Genomic DNA, 24175 nt, shown 5'->3' on the forward strand with positions numbered 1-24175 from the left:
AATCTAAAACTTTCCCTATTGAAAGCTCAGTGTTAAAATCTCCCCCTGGTGGATTTTAAGAGTATGTGTTCTCATAAATGGAATGGAATAAGGGAATGGGAAAAAATAAGAACCAAGATATATTATGGAAAGGTACAAATTTCCAATGATGAATGTCATTTTATTGTATACCTAAAATGTACCAATAAAATTAATTTAAAAAAATAAATAGAATGGAATAGAACTTTCCAAGAAAATAAATAGATGCTGACATTTTGCAGGATTAAAATCAAGTCTTTTAATTTCTAAATTCAAAGGAAAAAGACAGAAATTATTCAAAATTTTGTATCAAAAAATTTTAACACTAACATAGAATAGTTTTGGTTTACACTAGCCATGTGTGTAGTGTGAATACCTTTAGAATTTTTTCACTACCCTCTAGTGAGTGAAGACATTTTTATGTGCTAATTTCCCAAATCATTTAGTAAATAGAGACATAATGTTTCAATTAGGAAAGAACATGACCTCTCCTTCAATAAACCTGGCACCTGTATTCTGTCATTTTTCTTCCAGCTGTCAGTCAAATCAAGGAAAGCCTGAGTGCAAAGCCCCTAGACCACTTCAAATGTGCACACACTTGCTTTAGGGGAGGAGAATTCTTTTAATTGATTTTTCTTTTTTAGTAGCAATCTCTCTGCCTTTCCTGGGAATACATTTCAGCTGTACTTTTGTGAAGTCAGTACAAAATTTCACAGTAGATCTTGCTCTTTTACCCTCTTGATCCAGTGGCTCTGCTGACCAACTGCTTGGATATACATTTGCCTGAGGGGGGCAAAAGGTAAAGAATGACAAGAACACTGAAGTAGTGAAAGCTCGCCAGAGATACTGATGCAAAAGATGGTGCAAAGGTACCTGAACTGCTGCCCATTCCATGTTCAGAACTGAGAAAAGGTGGTAGGCAATTAGAGAAAAATGTATTTTTGTGGGCATAGATATTCCAGTCTTATATTCTTTAAAATGATATTTTGTTATTGTTATTTTTTTCAGAACACTTTATGCTAAACTTCTAGTTAGGGACTAGTTTGTTACTTTCAACTGATTAGGCAATATAACTAAAGGAGAAAATAGAGGAAATTGTTGGGTACATCGAGGAATGCAAGAAATAAGAAAATGACTTAGATTTGCTATTTATGTAATTTCTTATCATTAAAATAGCTCTTTGAGTGTTCCATGGGAAATATAATCACAGCAGTAAAATAAGGTGGTTAAGAGTACAAACCCCGGCTTAGTTTGCTAGAATCAAACCCAGGCTTTCAGTATTTAAGGTGTGTGACTTGAGTCAATTTTCAACCTCTTTATGTCTTGGTTTCCTTATTTGCAAAGTCGGGGTAGTCAGTAGAAACTTCCTCTACAATCGTGCAGTTGGAAAGGTTAAAGATGCCAAATCTGTGAGTGGAAAGTACAGATCATAGCTTCTGCTGTTCAGTTTCAAATGCCAAAAGTCTCATTTTCAGACATCATTTTTAAAAATCCTTTCTAAATTTAAACTGTAATATCTCAGTCAACTTAAAGTCCTTTTGCCCCTGAATCATGAGGAAGAGGGAAATTGTTGATTTTTTATTATTTCTTATGTTATTTTTTCACTTCTTCCTCACTCCTTCTGCTTTTGGCTCCTGCAGGGGGAGATGCAGAACTATCCCAGATGAGAAAGACTGTCCTTAACCATGTGATGGAATACATTACAACACTTGGCTGCCATCACACCTGCTCCTTGCTGGAGATGGCCCACTGTGTCATTTCCTGGATGTCACAGACTTCCTGCTGAGGTGTCTCAGAGGTGCTCCCACATGTCTACCTATGGTGCTGACTGTTCCATCCTCCACCTATAAGGAATCCACTCTGCTACCCAAGGCAATTCCAGGTCCTTGTTCACCTTTAAATTTTCTGGGCCAGAATCAGGCCCCAGCTTGTGTCTTCTTCAACCCTTAGGGACACTGCCATACTCTCAAAGTGGTTTTATAGAAGCCCCCAAGCTTGACTGACAGTGTGAGCACCCACTTACAACTTGCATGGCAAGGAAAATACATGGCACTCTGGAAGCTCTCCCTAAGGAAACAATTCCTGTGTTCCTTGCTACCCTTACATGTAGACTGGGATGCTGGTAATGGGCTGTAAGAGGCAGCCTAGCATCCGGAGAATATGGATGTATTTTCCAGCTGTGGTTGTTATCAGCTTGAGAGATTTGGAGCCACATAGGAAATTGAGGCAAAGAGAAATGTTATGTAAAACTCAGCCTGTCCTTGTATAACACTTTTACAATTGCATTATTTGATTCAGTGAGTACAGTGGTTAGAATCCTTAGGATGCCAATAGACCAAACTGAGTTTGGTATGATTTCAGTAGAAGTGTTTAACACTGTAGAATTATGTTAGCTGGAGGTGTGTCATGTACCAAACGTAGTGCATCGTGTTCAAAAACCCACCTATATAGACAGAAGGAAAGTGAAAGGGTAAGAAACACACATAGCATAGATCTATTAAGTTTATAAGCAAAAAAGGAAAAATAGATTTTTTAAATTCTATTGGCTGCTGAAACTCAAGCTCCTAGAAAGGGAAGACCAAGACAAACACAAAGCTCATACAAGGGAAGAAATTATAAAGATCAGAGCAGAAATCAGTGCAATGGAGACTAAGAGAATAATATAAAAAAATCAATGAATTGAAGAGTTGGTTCTTCAAAAGAATAAATAAAATTGACAAACCCTTAGCCAACCTTATCAAAAAAAAGAAGGAAAAGGCTTAAATCCAAGCAATTAGGAATGAAAAGGGTGAAATTACAACAGACCCAGAAGAAATCCAGAGGATTATCAATACCTATTCGAGAACCTATACTCCAATAAGATGGAAAACACAGAAGAAATGGACAGATCCCTAAATACATATGAATTGCCAAAGCTGAACAAAGAAGATATAAAAATTATAAACGCCTCAATTTCAATCAGTGAAATTGAAAACAATTAAAAATTTACCAACAAAGAAGAGCCTAGGTCCCGATGGCTGAATACTACAAGAAATTTAGGAAAGAGCTAATCCCACTACTTCTCAAACTCTTTAATGAAATTGAAAGTGAAGCAATACTGCAAAATTCATTCCTGGAAGCAAGTATTACTCTGATTCCAAAAGCAGAGAAAGACTCAACCGAAAAAGAGAACTATAGGCCAATCTCACTAATGAACATAGATGCAAAAATCCTCAATAAGATACTGGCAAATAGAATGCAGAAGATCATCAAGAAGATCATACACCCTGACCAAGTGGGATTCATTCCAGGGATGCAGGGATGGTTCAACATACGCAAATCAATAAATGTAATACACTATATTAATAGAGCCCAGGACAAAAACCATATGATCATCTCAATAGATGCAGAAAAAGCGTTCAACAAAATACAACACCCATTCATGATAAAAGCCCTATAGAAAATTGGATTAGATAGTCTTTATCTGAATCTGAGATAAACATCATACTAAACAGTCAAAAGCTGAAATCTTTCATGCTAAAATCAAGAACAAGACAAAGATGTCTACAATCACCACTCTCATTCAATATAGTTGTGGAAACATTAGCCACAGCAATTAGACAAGAGAAAGAAAAATTAAAAAATAGAAAACGAGAAAGAAATAAAAGGAGCAAAGATAGGAGAGGAAGAAGTTAAACTGTCATTATTTGCTGACGACATGATATTCCACATAGAAGACCCTAAAACCTCTGCTAAAAGAATCTAGACTTAATTGACAGATTCAGTATAGTAGCTGGATAACAAGGTCAGCACTAAAAGATCAGTATCCTTCTTGTACACAAATAACAGACTCACTGAGAGAGAAATTAGGGGAACAATTCCCTTCACAATAGCATCCAGAAAATGAAATATCTAGGAATCAATCCAACAAATGAAGTAAAAGACCTCTACCTTGAAAATTACAGCACTCTGAAAAAAGAGATTGAAGAGGATATAAGAAAATGAAAAGACATCCTTTGTTCCTGGGTAGGAAGAACCAATATAGTGAAAATGGACATACTTACAAAACTACTATATAGATTCAATGCAATCACAGTTGAAATCCCAACAGTATATTTCACAGAACTAGAGAAAAAAATCCAAACATTCATTTGGAACCAGAAGAGACCTAGAATAGCAAAAGCAATTCTAGGAAACAAAGACGTGGCAGGGGGTATCACAATCCCCAAGCTGAAACTATACTTCAAACCCATTGTGATAAAAACAGCATGGTACTGGAAAAGAAACAGACCCAAAGATTAGTGGAATAGGTTAGAAGATGCAGACACAACTCCAGATATACTCAGTTACCTCATCTTTGACAAGGGAACCAACCACCCTCATGGAGGAAAGATAGCCTCTTTAATAAACGGTACTGGAGAAAGTGGATTTCAACCTGCCACAAATTAAAACTAGACTCATATCTTTCATCATGCACTAAACTAAAGTCAAAGTGAATCAAAGATCTAAATATTAAAACAGAAACACTAAACTTGCTGGAAGATAGGTTAGATAGAACTCTTGAAGATATTGGCATAGGAAAAGACTTTATGAACAAATCCTCCATAGCATGGGAACTAGCACAGAGAATCAAAAACTAGGAGCTCATCCTATTAAAAAGCTTCTGCACTTCAAGAGAAACCACCAACAGAACTAAGAGACAACCTACAATCTGGGAAAAAAATTTTACTGCTATTCCTCAGACAAAAGACTACTATCTAGAATATATAAAGAACTTAAAAAAATCAGACCCCCAAATTTAAAGATCTAACTCAAAAATGGGGATCTGAAATGAACAGATATTTCTCAGACAAAGAATTAAAAGCAACAAATAAATATATGAAAAAAATATTCAACATCATTGGTCATTTGAGAGATGCAGATGAAAACAACACTGAGATTCCACCTCACTCCAGAAAGAATGGCTGCTATCAAGATATCAACCAAAAACAAATGCTGGCAGGGTTGTGGGGAAAAAGGAACCCTTCTCCATTGTTAGGGGGAGTGTAGACTGGTACAACCACTGTGAAAATCAGTATGGAGATACCTCAAAAAACTAGGATTACAGGTCCCATTTGACCCAGCTATTCCCCTGCTGGATATCTTCCCAAAAGAATTAAAAGAATCATACCACAGTGATATATGCACACCCGTGTTTATAGTGGCACAGTTTGTAATAGCTAAAATTTGGAAACAACCCATTTGCCCATCAACTGGAGACTGGATAAAGAACATGTGATTTTTTTTATAAAATGAAGTACTGCTTAGCCATAAAAAATGAGAAACTAGAGTCATTTATAGCTAAATGGATGCACACTGAGGCCATACTCTTAAGTGAAATAAATAGGACACACACGTGTAAATACCAAATCATTTCTCTGGTGTGAGAAACTGAAAGTATAAATAAGAATCAAAATATATAATAGATAATGGGAAACAGGAAGAAAAGGTCTAAAGGTGAAGAGAAAGTGGGAGGAGTAGGGGAAAAGAAAGAAGGGCAAGAAAAAAATATGAGAAAAGGAAAAAATGGAAACAAAGACTTTGTAAATAGGGAGGGCTAGTGGGGTTGAAGGGAGAGCAGGGAAATGGGGGAAATACAAGACCCAAGATATATCATGTAAGGTACAGATTCCCAATGATGAATGTCATTATATTGTATACCTAAAATGTACCAATAAACTTAATGAAAAAAAATTCTACTGGCTAACTAAAAAATAATGTTACATTGTAATCTATAATCTGTAAATTATTTTATAATAGTTTTAAATACTTTATATAGTGCTTACTACATGCCAGGCAATGTTCTAAACTCTTTACTATGTTTATTCTATTTAACAACCCTATAAAGTAGATGCAATATTATCTTCGTTTTATGAATGAGGAAACTAAAGCACGAAGAGATTAAACACTTGCATAAGGTCAAGTACATGGAAAATATAACCCAGAAGTTTGGTATCAAACTACAGCACTACCCTTTCACAAACATCTTCTTGTTATTTACATTGCTGTGACAATTCCAAGAGGTGGCCTTTGCAGACTCAAGCATGCTTAGGGAATACTTGTCCATGGAGACAGGAGCTGCCAGAAGATAATAGACTACTCCTGCCTCGTTTCATTTCCTTCTACCACCTTCTGCAGGGGGCATTTTGTTTTCTTTTTAATTTCCATCATAATATGTAATTTCTAGCATAAATTTTTTAGTGTTTTCTGACACAAAAGGTAAGGAGGAAATAATTCAGCAAATGCTTCATTAGATAGAGTAGACACTAATGGCCTGGAGTCCTTTCTTTTTGTAAAAGTTTTTAAGGTTTTATTGCCCTTATCTTATTTAAAAGACAATGCACACTCTTGGTTGAAAAAATAGAAAATTTCTATGAAAGGGTGAAGACACCACCCAAGGCCTACACACTGATGAGAGCCACCGTTAACATCTTAGTAACTGTCTTCTCAGTCTTATGCATGTGTGTGTTCATTTGTAATATGCGTGTGTGTGTGTTTGTGTGTTTGCATCAACTTTATTTACATAATACTTTGCTTTCTTGCCTGAAGGAAAAGGAAATTTTTATTTTGGAACAGGAATTTTATTTTGGAAAAGGGTGCAGTGGCTGGTGTGGCATCCTCTCTCCATCTTTGCCCACTGTTTGGTTTGCTCAGCTTGCAAGTTATATATCAAGTTTATAAGCTATAAAATAAACTGTATCCTATCATTCTATCTTCATTTTAACTTAGGAAGACAAAGTCCAGTTTAGACTCCTAGTGCTCTTCAAGAGCTCTGCCCTGCAACCTGCCCCCAGCAGTGGTCCATCCCACTGCAATTTCCAGCCTCATCTCCATCTTTTATAGTGAGCATCCTTGTGTGTGTTAGGATAGGTACTCAGCTTCCACAGCCACACCTGAGCCTCAGCTGCTTCAGCTCCCCTAAAGTTACCTCCTGGCCTCTTCTTGGGGCTAGCAGTGTTGGTACCCACCATGTAGCCTGCCCACACTGGCCTTGGACGTGGCTCTGGGGCCGCTGGGTAGGGACATTTTGTGTTTCTAAGAAAGCAGTCTGGAGTCTAGATCTAGCTGGGGGCTCACAGGCTTGGAGCCTTGGCCGGTGGGGAAGGACACTGTTACATGGACACCATGCATTCCCTATAGGAGATGCTGATTAGAATGAATCACTGTTTATTTATACCTAAAGGTGTTCTCTAAATTATGACTTTAACAAGACAAGAAAGGGGGTGGGAAGATGGGGTATAACTGCACAGTGTGCCTGATCCTGGTAGCTGCAGAAACATGGTGGCTTTGATGCATGCTCTTTCCCTTCACATCATTCAGGGCTACTCCACACCTTCTTCTGTTCCTTTTGGGTCTAATCCCTGCCAGATACACCCCTTCTCCAGCACTCTGCAGTCTTTCATCCCTACTGTGCTTCTTAAATGTCTCACTAAAATGTGACCTCAGTCTCTTTGCGTCTCATTCGAATGCCATAGAAAATCCACCTTCTTTGCCTCTGCATCTGAAGTGCCTGAAACAGTGCTTGTCACTCAGTGACATTCAATACATATTTATTAAGTTAATGAATAAATTATTAATTTATGAATAAAGCACACATTATTCATACATAGTGGAATTCAGATACTAACTTCCAGTTTCTTCTAACAAAGAAATAGGGGCAAAAAAGTGACTATATATGATTATAAAATTAAGTCTATTCCACTACAGTCTGAATTTTACTTCCATAAATAGTGAAGTTTGACTGATCCACACAGTCAACAAAAAGTAATGCATTTCTACTACCATCAGGGGCCAAGTGTCCCCACCTGGACAATGTTGTCTTCTGATCCCTCTTTCTACCAGGAAACAAATCATGCTATTTCGCAGGCTGTTTCCTCGATGCCAACAAATAATGTTGTTTTATGCTGTGTGGAGAAAGCAGAGCAGAGACAGGACCTAGCATTTGTCAGCCAGAGGCAGCCCAGCCTCAGAAAGAGGAAGTGAGCTAGTGACCCAGTCATCCACAGGCACACCCAGAATTGTGCATTTCCAATCTTCTGGGTGTTTCTTAATCCATTCAAAGTTGATGTATCATGATTAACTGTCATGGGAAAGTTCCAATTTAACTAGGAAAAGAAGAAAAGCTCAGCCAATTAAGGTGATTATTTACATCTACATAAAACAGTGATTGGGCTGATAGAACATGTGTCTAGATTCCTGCATCAGCATATTTAGAACTGGAACAAAATGGCAACACCATAATGGTGAGCTGCCTGCATACGTAGCTTTCATCTATAAAGTTGGCTTTCCTTCCCTACCCAGTCCTATGCTGAGGTTTGTGCTCTTAATTAACTGATGAAGCTGATTGACAGATACAGCCCATTGCAAAAGAAGAGCCATTCTTAAGGAATGGGTGATTTGCTGTAAATCTTCAAATCTTCTGCTAAAAATCAAACATCAATTGAGGTATCAAAAGAAATCAAATATAGTTTTGTGACTTTGGAAGCATTTTTTTGATTTCTGCTAAAAAGACCAAAAAGAGGATTTTGACGCAATTTTTTAAATGAATGCAAGCTACCTTATAATCATTAACTAACAGAGAACTTATTACAGAAAAATGTGTTGCTGATAAAGATGATTTAAAGTAATACAGGTAACATCTAAAGTAATACAGGTAACCACTTTGGTTCTATTTTTATTTATCAGTTAATAACAATGAATACTTGCCTATATGTGCTGAATTCTTGTTCTTAGAAACCTTATTTAGCAATAGAGAATCCATAGGGTAAAATGGGAACTGTTACAATAAATATGTCTTTTCAGAAAGCACACCGAAAAAGACTGTATCATGCTGTTTCACAGAAGAGGCGATAGGAAAATCAGCGGACCTGGGTGAATTTGCTGAGAGTGGTGATGAACTGAACCACAGGCTACCGAGACTGCTGTGAAGTGATTGGGCCTCCCTGGGAAATGAAGTTTAGAATGCTCCTCAGCCCTGTAGTCACTTTGTACCCCAGTAACTTTCTTATTAGACTGCTATCATGTTAGCTGCTTCATGGCAGATGATCCTTAAGGGGCATATCCTCCACTTTGGACCATATGGCTGAGCAGTGCTTGCCCTTCTAGTCAGCTTGATCCCATCTGCCCAGACAGGTATTTATAACATGACTGATGTTGATGCCCCTGCAGAACATGTTGCAGGAAGTGTCCTCTTTAATCCCTGGCCATAATTAGCCCTTTACTACTGGCATAGATTAGAGGAGTTCACCAGAGAATTATTATAGGTTCCAACTGGAAAAACCACATTACTAATGATTGTGGCAGAAGCAGAATTGGAGCTCCTGATAATTACAATTTCATCAAACCAACTGAGACTCAGGACTGCAATTAAAAAGAAACGATCTTCCATGTATAATGGCTTTCACACTGCATGGTACTATTAAATAACCATCATTAGCTACTAAAGCATGTACCACCCATTTTCCAGAGCCTTTTCTCTGCCAAGAAATTTAAGACCGAGAATGATCAATGAATGAATCATCAGCATAATAATTGTTGATATAGGACATGCAAATTGGAATCACTCCGAATGATTTAAATGTAGAAGGAATTATTACAGATGATAATATTACCCAGGCATTAAAGCTTTTCTTATAAGAAGCTCACAGTTCATGTCTTTGCGTCAAAAGGTAGTAGTATCCATGGGATGCCTTGAAACAACAAAATAAAGAGATTTCAGGTGATTTTCTAGGTATTGTGTTGGGTTCTGGGGACAGAAAGATAAATAAAATATAGCTCCCATTCTCAATGGCTCACAGATTTATAAGGTGGGACAGACAAGTACACACCAAAAATATCACAATACGTTGTGATGAATGCAATAATCAAAGCCTGCACCTGGTCCAGGATAGCATAGGGGAGTACAACTTGTAGGAGAAACTTAGAATGAGGGAAGATACTCTGCTTAAGAATCCAAAGCTTCCTCGATTAGGGCTTTTCATCCTTCCCTTCCTGGAAAACATCCTTTTCTTCTTTTTGGAAATGTTTCTATTATGGAGGCTCAGGAAACATGATAACCAAGAAAGGAGAGCTCGAGAACAGGCAGGTTGCATGGAGAAAAGAAGCACTTCCTAAACTTTGCAAGACTTTAAATGTATGAGTTAAAAAAAAATAAAAGTTTTCAATATGATAAAAAAAAGTTGATGGAGTCCTGCCTTTTCACAGGCTGTGGTTTTTGAGCATTATAGAAATCCCAAGCCTATATTAATTTCCCCATATCTTTGGGAACAATTTATATTGCATGAGATCTCAGGGGAAGGCAAGATTCCTAACTGGTCTCTGCTCTTAGTATAATTTAAAAGCAGCTACATCTCCAATCTACATGTTGCTTAGCCCAGAAGTGCCACCTTTTTTTGTCTGTTTTTATTTGCTCATAAGTTGATTCACAGATACAATGACAAAAACATTGCTGAAGAGATTTAGTATCACTGCTTGGCTTATATATGTCTCAACCACTTTTTATTAAAATAAAATTCATATAATATTTATAATTTTAGATATTTAAAGTATACAATTCAGTGGTTTTTGGTGTATTCATAATGCTGTCCAACCACCATCATTGTCTAACTCCAGGAACATTTTCTTCATCTAAAAACGTAACCTCCTGCTCATTGGGTGCTTCTTCCCCATTTCCCTGTTCCCTTGGCCCCTGGCAGATTAGTGGTCTAATCAGCTACTGTATCTATCCCTATGTGTTTGCCTATCTTGAACATATCATATAAGTGAAATCATGCAATACAAGACCTTTTGTGCCTGGCCTCCTTCATTTTGCATAATATCCGCAAGATTTATCTATACTGTAGCATGTATCAGCAATTCATTACTTTTGAAGGATGAATAATATTCCACTGTAGGAATATACCACTTTTTGCTTATTCTTTTATCAATTGATAAGTATTTGGGTTGGTTCCACTTTGGGGCTATTAGAACACCCATGTGCAAGTTTTTATTCAAATATCTTTTTCAATTTTGAGGAGTAAAAGACAGGTAGAATTGCTGGCTCATGTGGTAATTCAGTCTTTGGCTTTTTGAGGAATCACCAAATGTATTTTTCTAAACCTACATCATTTTTTTCTCCCACCAGCAATGTATGAGTTGTCCAACTTCTCCATATCCTCTCTAACATTAATTTTCTGTTTTTGCAAGTTATTATAGTCATTTTAGTGGGTGTAAAGTAATACCTCATTGTCAATCTCTTTTAATAGATAAATTGCCCATCACAGAAACCAATTCACAAGCAGAGAGGATATGCTTATGTCAGGTCTTAAGTTTTTCTATTTTGTATGTGAAACCACAACTTAATTGAGTGTATTTTTTCAGATGAGCTGTAGAGTGAATATTATAATAAAGTTCTAATGATAAAACTATCTTTTGCCAAATCCCTTCACCCACTACTCATAAAGCCATCATGATCTAGGTCAATGCCTCTAAATGATGACTGTTGACAGACATGTCAGGTCCCTGAAATAGAACCTGGTGTCTCTAGTCAGCGAGTGACAGAGGCATCTAAACCACTATGAAGTTTGACAGTAAAATGTTCTTCTAGGGGGAAAAAACTACTCTTTTATTGGGATGGGGGCTAACTTGATGTACATTCATTGTTTTCTCTCCATATGTGCTGGATATTCAAAGGAAAAAGAAATATAACTGAAATAACAATTCCCTGTCCCAATGTAGATAAGACCATTTATATAAAGTAATGAGTTAAACTCAGCCTTATGATATTTCAAATTCCAACCTAACACCTTTCTCATTAATAATTCAATGTCATCACACACATTCCTATGAGAGTCTGTGGTCATTTATTTTCATCTCTGATTGCTAAAATCAACACACTGCAAGTTGTTCTTTCCCTTCCAAGAACACTTCGTTTGGGGAATTAAAACACATATATGTAAATTATTACCTCGACAAAGCAACAGGGCTTTAGACGTTATACTTTTTGTATTTGATTTCTGCATCCATTTCTGTATGCTAGACTATCTGGTAGAGATAGTGTCTGTGAGCATAGTTTCTGTTTGCCTCTCCTTGGGGTAAATGTACTGAGAGGAGCAAACACTAAGATTCATTGCACAGTGGGTGCCTTCTCTTTGAGGAGGAGGAAGAACTAGGGGGAAACTGAAAACAGCAAGCTCCTGAGAGGCTGGGAGCTAGACACTGCCACAAGTCAGTCTTCCTGGGAACTGACATGCTTGCCACAAAGATTTGCAGGTGTCTTGGGCAGCAAAGCAGCATTTATGAAAAGAATTTAGGGGTTAGACCGTGGTCCTTCCTTTGACTGGGACAACCTGAAAGACAATTAGAGCCTCAACTCAGAAAATGGTGGGATGTCCCCGAGGTCATTTTAAAATTATAGCAATTGAAAAACCTATTCTTTCACGAAAAACCTATTTCTAGATGAAGTCAGCAAGCTTCAGGCATGCCTACGTCCATGTCTGTCTTAGTGGTTTCGGCACAGAAACTAGAGTCAAGCCATCCCTCAAGGGCAGTAGTATTACATGGAAAAACTCAAATGTGGCCCCTTTGATCCTGAGGTTGGTGGCAGGTCTTCTCACCCTCACGGGCAGCTGCCAGGCACTTAGAGGAGCCAGCGTCCCCGCCCGCCCAGACCCCCCCCCCCAGCCCTGCCCGCCAACTCTCCAGGGTACAAAGTACAGCTGGGACGTGGGCGGAGCTCTTCCGAGTGGGCAGCCTTATCTTTCCCAAGTGAACACCTAGATGAATTTCCAATACCGTGCCTGGCACGTTCCGGAGGGAGTCTCAGGCTCCTCCGGAGCTCCCAGCTCCGCGTCCCGGTTTCTACAGTCGATATTCCTGTGGGAAACACGGGTGGGGGCTCTGGGCACCACGAGCTTTATTAAGAGATTGGCAGTGGTTCATTCAGACCTCCGCATCCCCTCACCCAAGGGCTGCGCGGTGCGACTCAGAATCCCCTAAAGCATCATTGTGGCGCTTCCTGCTCATTACGTACGAGGCTTAGGACCAGTTTCCGCGATTCCAAGAGTATTCGCGTGGGCACTCGTGCTGGGGGCCGAGCCCAAGAGGGGAGCCGGACCGCGCGAAGAACGTCAGCGCGCCGCCCAGACCACATGCACTTTGCACCGGCCTTCTACGCGTCAGTCCGGAGGTAGAGCGCCCTGGGAAGGAGCCCCGTAGCTTCCTTAGCAGGTCTGAAGGGCAGGGCCATCCGGGGTGGGAGGTGGGAATTAATGGCCCCAGAGAGCATCCCTGGAGAGGAGCCAGGGTTCTCCCCAGGAGGGGGCAGCAACTGTGGGGGACTGAGATCACCTCCAGATAGCCAGTTTGGAGTTCGTTTCAGTCTTTGCGTTGGGTCGGAGTTGGGTGGGGTGGGACAGAATTTGCACCTCAGGCGCGCAGCTACCCTCCAGGTAGGCGGAGACACTCCCCTGGTCCCTCTGGGGAGCGCGCCAAGGTACAGTGAGGGAGCGCTTAAGCTGCTCCTGTAGTTGAGCCTGGGAAGGACTGGGAAGGAAAAAATTGGGGGAGGGAGAACAAACCACCTAGCCCCCCCCCCTTCGGTAGTTGCTGACGCGCTGGTGGTGCCTATTAATCATTCACCGGTCCGGAGCTGCGCCAGTTAATGGCTTTGCGTGCCGGGTTCTAGCCCCCTGGCCGCTTCTCTCCAAGCTCCCGCGTGCCCAGACGCCCCGAGCGCCAGAGCCAGCTCGCAGGCAGCCGCCAGGAGATGAGCACTGCCGGTGCTGGTAGGAGCTGCTCTCTCCGCCCGCGCTGCTCTCTGCCCCGGGGCGCCAGGTGGCTGTGAGCTGCTGGCGACCGGCCGGGTGGCTAGGGAGGGCGCGGGCGAAGGGGGCTCGAGAACTCCCCAGCGCCTGCAGCCCCACCGGCCCCCCTCGGCTGGGATGTTCCCCAATGGCACCGCCTCCTCTCCTTCCTCCTCTCCTAGCCCTAGCCCGGGCAGCTGCAGCGAAGGCGGCTGCAGCAGGGGCCCCGGGGCCGGCGCTGCGGAAGGCATGGAGGAGCCTGGGCGAAACGCGTCCCAGAACGGGACCTTGAGCGAGGGCCAGGGCAGCGCCATCCTCATCTCTTTCATCTACTCCGTGGTGTGCCTGGTGGGGTTGTGCGGGAACTCCATGGTGATCTACGTGATCCTGCGCTATGCGAAGATGAAGACTGCCACCAACATCTACATCCTCAACCTGGCCATCGCCGACGAGCTGCTCATGCTCAGCGTGCCCTTCCTGGTCACCTCCACGCTGTTGCGCCACTGGCCCTTCGGCGCCCTGCTCTGCCGCCTCGTGCTCAGTGTGGACGCGGTCAACATGTTCACCAGCATCTACTGCCTGACTGTGCTCAGCGTGGACCGCTATGTGGCCGTGGTGCACCCCATCAAAGCAGCCCGCTACCGTCGCCCCACCGTGGCCAAGGTGGTGAACCTGGGCGTGTGGGTGCTGTCGCTGCTCGTCATCCTGCCCATCGTGCTTTTCTCACGCACCGCGGCCAACAGCGACGGCACAGTGGCCTGTAACATGCTCATGCCCGAGCCTGCCCAGCGCTGGCTAGTGGGCTTCGTGTTGTACACGTTTCTCATGGGTTTCCTGCTCCCCGTCGGGGCCATCTGCCTGTGCTATGTTCTCATCATCGCCAAGATGCGCATGGTGGCCCTCAAGGCCGGCTGGCAGCAGCGCAAGCGCTCGGAGCGCAAGATCACCCTGATGGTCATGATGGTGGTGATGGTGTTTGTCATCTGCTGGATGCCCTTCTACGTGGTGCAGCTGGTAAACGTGTTCGCTGAGCAGGACGATGCCACGGTGAGCCAGCTGTCCGTCATCCTGGGCTACGCCAACAGCTGCGCCAACCCCATCCTCTACGGCTTCCTCTCGGACAACTTCAAGCGCTCTTTCCAGCGCATCCTGTGCCTCAGCTGGATGGACAACGCCGCGGAAGAGCCCGTCGACTACTACGCCACAGCCCTCAAGAGCCGCGCCTACAGCGTGGAGGACTTCCAGCCCGAGAACCTGGAATCCGGAGGCGTCTTTCGTAACGGCACCTGCACTTCCCGGATCACTACGCTTTGAGCCCGCGCCCTGCGCCAGGAAGCGAAAGACCGACGGGATGGGAGGCTCAGGGTGGAGCGAGGTTATCTGCGCCGCCGCCCGGCGCGGTGGGTGGGGGGCCGTGGGGCTAGGGTCCGTCACCCCTCGGGTGGAGAGACCTAGGAATGCCTCACGAAGAGCCAGGTAGAATTGAGAGCTTCGCTTATAAATCGGGAAGGCTTTCTGAGCACCCTTTTCTCCGTGTCCCACTTTGGGCCTTTTCCTCCGCTGAGCTTGCTGCTGTCAATCCCTCTGATCCCCACGCCTTGGAAATCCTTCTTTCCTCACCGTCCCGCCCCGGGTGCAGATCGCCGACTCAACGCCGCCGCCGCTGTCCATCCGCAGCCTCTCCAGCTGTTATTTCTGTTTGTTTAAACTGAGCCAAGGTTGTAGCCACGAGTTGCCCTCCGAGTAGGCTCCCACCTCTCCCCCAGGCCTGCCCTGGCGCTCCTCAGGAAATGGAGAACTACCGCTCTCCTTTGGAGGAGTTTTACTTTAAGGCAAGTCCACTTGAGACTGAACTAGGCAGACCTGAACTTGGAGAGAAGTCGCACTTAGAAATGAACTGGGCAGCATGTTTCCCTGGGACCCTCCGCAGCTCCCACTCCGCCCAGAGTGGAGCCAGGTGCTTAGTAAGTAAAACAGGTCTTGTGGTTCCCACCCCAGTCAGTCTCCGCGACGTCCCACCACCTCCCCCTCTTTGAGCAAAAGGAGCGGGAGAACAAGCCTTTGTAGAAGATCTCTGGGTCGGGAGGGCGCGGCTAGAAGCCACCCTCCTGCCTGGCTCTCACTTTCAAAATTCCGTTCTCCCTACTCCTCTGTGTCTAGCGCGGCGGGGGGGGGGGGGGGGGACTTTTCCAGGCCGCTGCACTCACTGAAGCAAGGCAGCTCCCTCCCCAAGTTTCTAGAGGAGTCCACTTGACCGAAGAATGGGGCCACCCTGGATTTCCAGGTCCTGTATAGGTCTCTAGAGGCAGCGGGGCAGTGGTCTAGGGTGACAACTTAGATCAGTGGCCAAAGTTGGCCATGTAGCCGCAGCCGCAGGCTGGAGTGCAGTCCATCTGGCCTGTGACGGTTGCTCCCTTTCAAGCGGTGCCTACCAAGTTATTTTCTTGTTTCCCATATTTATTTATTTATTTATTTGTAGTGTTGGGAAATGTGTTTCTGCTTTCCTTTTCTCCCCTTGCCTAGCTCAGGCGGTTTCTTGGGGACTCTAGGGATTGGAGTGGAGGGAATGGAGGAAACTTTCCCCCTACTCCAAGGTCTCCTCAAACCCTTCTCTCTGCTGGACCCTCTTTTCTTATCTTTTCCTCTAGTATGTCTATTTTCTCACTATTCAGTGAAATTTGGAGATTTTTCCTATTTTTCTTATTGTAGTGGCTTGTCTTATAATACTAATAAATAAATGACAATGGGGGCTAGCTTCTTTCCATGCAGAGTAAAAAGCCCCAAACTCCTGGGTTTCCAGGAAACGTATAGGGGAAGCATCACCCTATATGTGATTTTAGTGTGTGTGTGGGTATGTATGTTTGTGTATACTCATATATATATTTGTTTATCTGGTCCCATTGTCATGAGTCCATGAAACAATTCCAAGTATAGCCACTAACAGTGACAGAAGTGATTCTGGCTGGAAAACTTTCAGGTTTAGAGCTGCAAGTAGCACTCAACCTGGAACTGAGAAATCTAATTCAAAGACTTTAATCACTGCTGAGGATGTCCCTACTTCTTTTACGTTCCAGCAGACGTGATTCTTGCAATCCAGTTTATATATCCACTAGTTTGTGAGAACATTGGAAATGAAATTATTTGTGTTTATGTTTAATCTTGCCAGCTACTTTGGAAATCCAAGCAGGGCAAGGAGCAACAATTTTACTTCTTTGTATTTCTTGTGTTGCTTAGTATGCTGGCTTGTACATAGTATGCACTAGACACATGTTTGCTGCTTGATTGTTGAAATAAGCCAGAGTGTATTACAATGATCTGGAGACAATAATCTGGGATTCTCAGGTTCTCTCACTGACATGGTACACAATGGTTGAACTTACTTTTCTGAAGGTGTTTCCTGTATATTTGCTTCAACATTGTGCTTTTCTAAAAGCAGTAACCAACAGTTAAATGTCTCTAATGTTTAATTTAAACTGATGAACAAATATGCTTTTGATCAGAAATCAGAAAGTTTAGATCTGTCCCTTAATACTATATATTATTACTCTTTTGGAAAATAGGTTTTTAATGTTTAAGAACATGGAATTTACAAATTGAAATCTTGATCATCATACTCTTAACAGGATATAAATCTAGTGCTTTTAACCTGTTATCATTGTGATACTAACTAAATAAACAGATGTATGATGCTACAGCAAGTTCTCTGACTGGCGCTTGAATCTTACTGTTTTAATGGATTACTTGAACACATGCACACACACAAACACACGCACACACACAAACACACACACACAACCGAGGCTTGACTTCAGATTATCTTTGGAAATTTAACCAAGATTGCAGTTATTTTCTTTAAAGAAAGTTCTGTTAATTCAGAGAGAGAGAGAGAAACAGTTGAGTCGTATGGATAAGAAACAATGCCCTGGTTTGCACTCTGTTGTCACCAAACCAAGTAGACAATATCTCTCTATCTCTCACAGATTAAATTACTGTCTGCCCTCATTTATGACCTCAGACTGTTGTCGGAGCTAAGTAAGTGCTGATCTACATCTGAAGAAGAGATAATGATACGGAAAAATATTTCTTAAAAGTGGGGGCCAGGGATTTAGCTCAGTGGTGCAGTAGCCTGCCTCACAAGCATAAGGTCCTGAGTTCGATCCCTGGTACCAAAAAAAAAAAAGTGTTGTGGAGCTTAGTGGTTAAAAGAAATAGGAAAATCAGATTTCAACATAAGGAACATAAAAGAAGAAGGAGCTGTTCTATGCTGTGTTCAGTGATGGCTATTTCCATCCTGGAAGACTGCAAGAAAACACTAGGGGAGCATTTTTTAAAGACTTCAATTTTTGCAGTAGTTTTATTTTCATAACAAAATAAACAGAAAGAAGTATTTTCCAAGTAGACAAGAGCAGCAGTAATTCTAGGACCAGAGTGGGAGGTGGGCACTTCAAATGCTCCGTAACTCCAACCTTAATAGAGTGCTGTTCATTATCTCAATGTGACAAGGATGGCTGAACTTTGGTCTTTATATGATTTTTTAAAAAAACTATAGCAAAGTGAGTGACAAATGGAAAATTAGACTTCCAACTTAGATGTAGCAAAGAAAACAACTTCAAAATTTTATTTATTTATTTATTTACTGCTAAGGTTAGAACCCAGGGCCTTGTCCATTCTAAGCATATGTCTCTCACTGAGCTACAACTGCAACCCCTACCCTAGTTGGTTTTTTTTAACTCAGGACCTTACACTTGCCAAGGCAGGCAGGCAGCAGCACCACTGAGCTAAATCCCCAGTCCTGTTATTTTTGATTTAATGAATCTAAACATTATTTCAAGCACTTTTCAACTGGTTAGCTGAGAGAAAAAAAAAAGTAACAAACTTTACCACACCCAATTAAGCTATTTGCTTTTTTATTTATTGAGCTGTGCAGGGGATCAGATCCAAGGCCTCTTGCGTGCTACTTCTACTCTATTTCTGAGCTACACCTCTAGCCCCTGCGCTAATAATTTCAATAGCTACGATTTTTAATTTCAAAACTTCATTTCCATAAGTTTGGACAATCTCTCAGCTGGCTTCCTCTCGCTCTTTTGTGATCTGGAAAATGACTTTAGACAGAATGTGGGGAGATTTTGCACATCCTATTGGAGAATTAGTGGAGTCCCTGGGAGAAGGGCCTTCTCTGTCTTTTGCTCTCTGAGACCAGGTCACTTGTGGATCTGGCTCCATCCTGGGTGTAATTTGATGAAACTGCAGCAGCCAGAGCCTGTGACAGGACTTCTCATTTTGGTGAGGGCTGCACCTCAGCTTCTGACAACTTCCCCTCTCCAGTGTCTTCCCAAGTCTTCAGACAGCCCACCAGTCTACTGGGCTACCCCAGTCTCTGCTGAAGAGTCACTTCTGCCTGCCACTGCAGCCCTTGGTGAGCCTTCAAGTTCAGAGTTCAGTAGTTAGAAGGGAAGGAGGGTAGCTTGGATTGGTGGCCCTCAGGATCTCCTCTCTCTGACCATGTCACTCTCCTTTCACAGGGTTCTCTGTGGTGCATCTCTCTTTATCGTTGCCAACTTCACTTATGAAAATGTTTCATGCTTCCCACATCACCTTTACACTAGAGGAAAACCACAGAAGTTGAGTACTTCAGTCTTAGCTCTTCATATGCTATAGCAGGGAAAATATATTTAGCAAATCCTCACTTCCTAACCAAACCCACACACGTGCCTGATTTCCCAGCATTTTTACATTGAAAACAAGTCTCCAACCCTAAGATCATGAGCCTCATTTCAGAGGGAGAAACTGATAGGAAGCATGATTTACAAAGGAAGTTAAGATCTGTCAGTTTAGTATCTGTGAACCATTATCTCACTTATAGGCGACCTCTGGGTTCCCGTAGTAGTATCTCCCAGGCCATCCTCTCACAGGACACCCACAGGAAAGGATCATAGTTTAAAAATTTTGATGTCTCATCCATTTTAACTATGACCATTGTAATAATTGTTGAGTATGTTGCTCTAGCCTAAGACCAATGGCAGGAAGTTCCCCTGAAAAATGGTATGGAAAATGCGTTTTAAAAATTTGTAATATATTTCAAACCTATGTTAAATAAATTGATACTGTATAAACCTTCTTTAAAAGCTCTTCGGTGTTAGGGTTATGTTTTTGTCACAACTAGCTTGATCTCTTTTTTATCCTGAAGTACCACATCAGAGAAGTTAGTTATTTAACTGAATTGGTTCAGAGACATTCACATTGGTCACTGTTACAGTAGTGAAAGCTTACAAGTCACACTTTTGCAAAGTCTGTGCTGTTGATTTCTTGAGCTACACTGAGCTAATGAGAACTTCTTCCACATATTCAGATGGATAGCATGCTTCTCATCCAATAAATTTCAGTTTGTTGGCTTTAAAACCAGGCAGACAGGTCCTGCATTGTGACATGCTTTCCCCAGGCGAAGGTGAGTAGAGAGATAACATTGCAAGTGATCACTTACTATTTTATTAACTGTCTGGAGACAGAGTATTACAGGGAGCATGTGTGTAAAGAGACAATGTTAGGAGCAATCAGAAATGCCCAGCTTCTGATTTCAACTATAAAAGAAATGGAAGATATTTCCAAAGCAATGACAAGGATGAAGAGGCCTGTGAACTGAAGTTACTAGTGCAAACTGAAATAAAATAAGTGCTTCTCAAACTGTGGGAAGAGGAATGTCACCTTCAAAGGAGATGTGATTTTTAATAAAAGTCTTCTAGTGAAATGTTCACTTTGATAGTAAATTATTGTCAAAATAAATATCAAGCTCAATCTTAGCCAAAAGCTAGAAATATTATACCCATTTAAAGCTGAAACTATAAGGATGCTACCACAGTTATTTGGAGTAATAATAAACTTAAAACTCAAAAATAAATATATCTTTATACTAGATTGTCCAAGTCTTCAATTTTCAGGGAATGAGATGCATAAAGGGAAGTGAGAAGTGGTAAATGCTATTAGCTGACCTACTATCTCTTCAGAGAAGTTTAACTCTAGCCCTCTCCTCAGTCCTATATGACAGGAACTATTACAGATAAAAACTGAAGTACTCCCAATTTAAGAATTTAAGGAAGTTTTACCATGTATTGGGTTCCACCTGGGAAGCACCATATTATGTCAAGGAGTTCACTGTAAAAATTACTATGTACAAAAATAGTTCTGACTTTTTCAGGAATAATATCTAATTAGAAAGTCAATAGTGAAAGGAGGGCAGGGGAAAGGGGGAAAAAGAAGAACCAAGATACATCATGTAAAGGTACAAGTTCCCAATGATGAATGTAACTGTATTGTATACCTAAAATGTACCAATAAAGTTAATTTAAAAAAAAAGTCAACTGGGGCCAGGGATTTAGCTCAGTGTTTCCACTACCTGCCTTGCAAGTGCAAGGTCCCAAGTTTGATTCCTGGTACCAAAAAAAAAAAGTTAACTTAAATTTTAGAGAGAGAAACTCAAGACATGATAGGCAAGCAAGATAATATTGTAGAATAGCACACATGACTTACATGACTATTTGGGGAAAGGATATCCCAAATATCAATGAACAATAGCTCTCAATGTGTTCTTCCTGTCTCTATTACCCTTGAACAATTAATTAATCTAGTTAATATTATTAGTAATGGCAAGATATCTATTCAATGTCAATAAATAAATTAAACATTCTCCTTTATATCAAATGAGCCACTGTGACTAGCAACCCAAGCAGATAACTGTTTTTCAAAAGACTCAAATCTCCCTATGTATAAGCTCTGGTATTTGGATTTTAAACACACATATATACATAATGCACACACAAAGTAATTTAAAAAGACATTTTAGGCAATTATTGGTAAAATAAAACTTCAATGCTTTTTTTCTCACTTTATCTTTTAAGGTTAAATTTCTACTTCTTTTCCTAGCTCAGGACACTTTTCTAACTTTTCTCACTTTTCTAGTAAAAGTCTCAGAAGAGATCTTTATTTTTTCCTATGATTTATGGTTTGTATAACTGACAAGGCTTCACATATTGTTCTCTTATGCTCAAAAGCAAGATTTTTAAAATAAGAATATCATATTAGAACATTAGGCTGCAATCCTTGAAATCTTCTAAGGTAAACATTTCACAAGTAGTCCATAAGTCCTGCATAAAAATCACCAGAGAACTTATAAAAATTTGTATTCTTTTCTCAAAATGATAGTTTTTATTCATCAAATCTATCAGTACATTTTAGATATACAATATGACGACATTCATCATTGGGAATTTGTACCTGTACATGATATATCTTGGTTCTTATTTTTCCCCCATTCTCCTGCTCTCTCTTCAACCCCTCTACCCCTCCCTATTTACAAAGACTTTGTTTCCATTGTTTCCTTTTTTCATATTTTTTCCTTTCCCTACTTTCCTTTCCCCTACTCCTCCCACTTCCTCTTTCCCTTGAGACCTTTTCTTCCTATTTCACTTTATCTATTGCACATTTTGATCCTCATTTACACTTTCAGTTTCTCATACCAGAGAAACTATTTGGTATTTACACATGTGTGTCCTATTTATTTCACTTAAGAGTATGGCCTCAGTGTGCATCCATTTAGTTATAAATGTCTCTAGTTTTCCATTCTCTATGGCTGAGTAGTACTCCATTTTATTTTTAAAAAACACATCTTCTTTATCCAGTCACCAGTTGATGGGCATTTGGGCTGCACAGTTTGTAATAGCTAAAAATTTATATTCTTTATACTCTTTCAAAAAACTTTGATTCACTAGATCTAGGGGGAAACTTGATAATTCTAACATACACAAAAGTTTGAGAGCTAACAGTTTAAGTGTTAAGAGAACTGTGTTTGCCACCAGCAGACTTGACACTGAATTATTTGTTTTGATGTGGAGCAACTTAATGTTCATGGTGCGTATTAAGCCACCTGTATGTTCAGAACATGGCATGCTTTCTGCAGGGCTGCTGTGATCACATAATGCACATCAAAGGCCAAGTCACTCAGAGATTTTACAGATGCTAATGAATGAAAATTCAAGTAGCCACATAAGTAAAAAATTGTGAGAAGATCTGGCTTAGGGGCCAGTTGGTACATAATCCACTAGAAACTCTTTTTAGTCTTCATTTCTCATCATCTCTGACTTCTGTTCTGCCATGTTGTCCCCATTTTCAGACTGGATATTCCTTGGTAATTAATTATAAGATAGATCCAGAAAGTGCAACGTGACTTCTTTTTAGGGTCAAATTTCACAGGAAACAGAGTATATTCTTTTGAGCTGCACTGTCTGAGATCATTTGTTTTGGGGGAAGCATCTTCCATGGACGTCTTACCTGCCATACATTTCAGTGACTGTGTCAAATTCCTGAAGCTCTGACTAAAAATTGCTGTCTGCCTTAACGATTTTTCAATGGGATGTTTGCAGCAAGCAGTTTTGAATAATCAGGTAATGTCTCTTTCATGGGCAAAGAGAAGATTTGAGGATTCCTTACTGTAAAGTGGTGGTTTCGTCTAAGTCAGTGTCCCTCAGATGTGACACAAACCCACGGCTTTGTAGCATGCCTTTGACTCAAATTGCATCATCCATGTGACAATTGGGAGTAAAGGTAACTAATACAATTCATATTGTTTTCTGGCTATTCCACTAGTGATAAAGTCATTTGTCTGAGCCTGGAATCTTGCATCTTCTGGTGTCTGTGAAGCAGCAACAAACTAACTTTGATGTTTTTAAGGAGGATAAATCAAATTCGAGATCCTAACAGTATCTACCATTATACTCATTAACAAGTCCCAAGGAGCTGGTTAGGCCAGGAGGATACATAATTTTTTCTTGCAGCTGGGAGTGTCAATTTCACCCTGAAGTGGTAAGGGGCAGAGTGGATCTCAAGAGGAAAAATCAGATAGTGGTTGTTCATAGCAGGTAATAAATGACATGCTGTGTGCCAAAAATAAATAAATATAAATAAACAAAATAAGACAAGCACCATCTATAACTGCCGTGCATGTCATATATTTATTATTATTAATATTCTGTAGGATGAAGTAGAGTTGAGGTGACTCAGATTTTAAAGTGCATGTACTTAATCTAGTCATGTAATTAATTTGGGGCACTTTAAATATACAAACATTTTATTCATTTCTTTGCATGTAAGTTATCTGAAAATTAAACAAAATATATTTTTATTTATGTAATATGTTTTTCTATCATAAAGAATACTAACGATGTTGTTTATTTGGGAAATTCATAATATAACACAAATGTTGAAAGGATTTTGAACTAGAAACTGACAAAATGAATATGACTTCAAGAAAATTAATCACTCTGGATCAGAGTCTTTAGAATAATGAGAAGTCTCGATTAATAAAAACT

General features: G+C 40.8%; 1 protein-coding gene and 1 long non-coding RNA gene across 2 annotated transcripts; both read left to right on the forward strand.

Annotated features, from left to right (window-relative positions):
• The first annotated feature begins 335 nt into the window (after positions 1–335).
• LOC110345459 (uncharacterized) lies at positions 336–3327 on the forward strand. Its single transcript, XR_002388814.2, has 2 exons — positions 336–887; positions 1659–3327. It is a non-coding gene; the product is annotated as an uncharacterized LOC110345459 (long non-coding RNA).
• A 9462-nt stretch (positions 3328–12789) lies between these two features.
• On the forward strand, positions 12790–20950 carry Sstr1 (somatostatin receptor 1). Its single transcript, XM_004862744.4, has one exon. It carries the CDS (start codon positions 13956–13958, stop codon positions 15129–15131), a length of 1176 nt encoding a protein of 391 aa, XP_004862801.1. The 5' UTR covers positions 12790–13955; the 3' UTR covers positions 15132–20950.
• The last annotated feature ends 3225 nt before the right edge of the window (positions 20951–24175 follow it).

This window comes from Heterocephalus glaber, unplaced genomic scaffold, assembly GCF_053883595.1.
Source record: "Heterocephalus glaber isolate CG9 unplaced genomic scaffold, H.glaber_assembly_v1.0 deba00000901, whole genome shotgun sequence".
NCBI lineage: Eukaryota > Metazoa > Chordata > Mammalia > Rodentia > Bathyergidae > Heterocephalus > Heterocephalus glaber.

What these genes read in the sequence shown, in the direction of transcription:
- Sstr1 (XM_004862744.4), top strand. Translation starts at nt 13,956, where the DNA reads ATGTTCCCCAATGGCACCGCCTCCTCTCCTTCCTCCTCTCCTAGCCCT.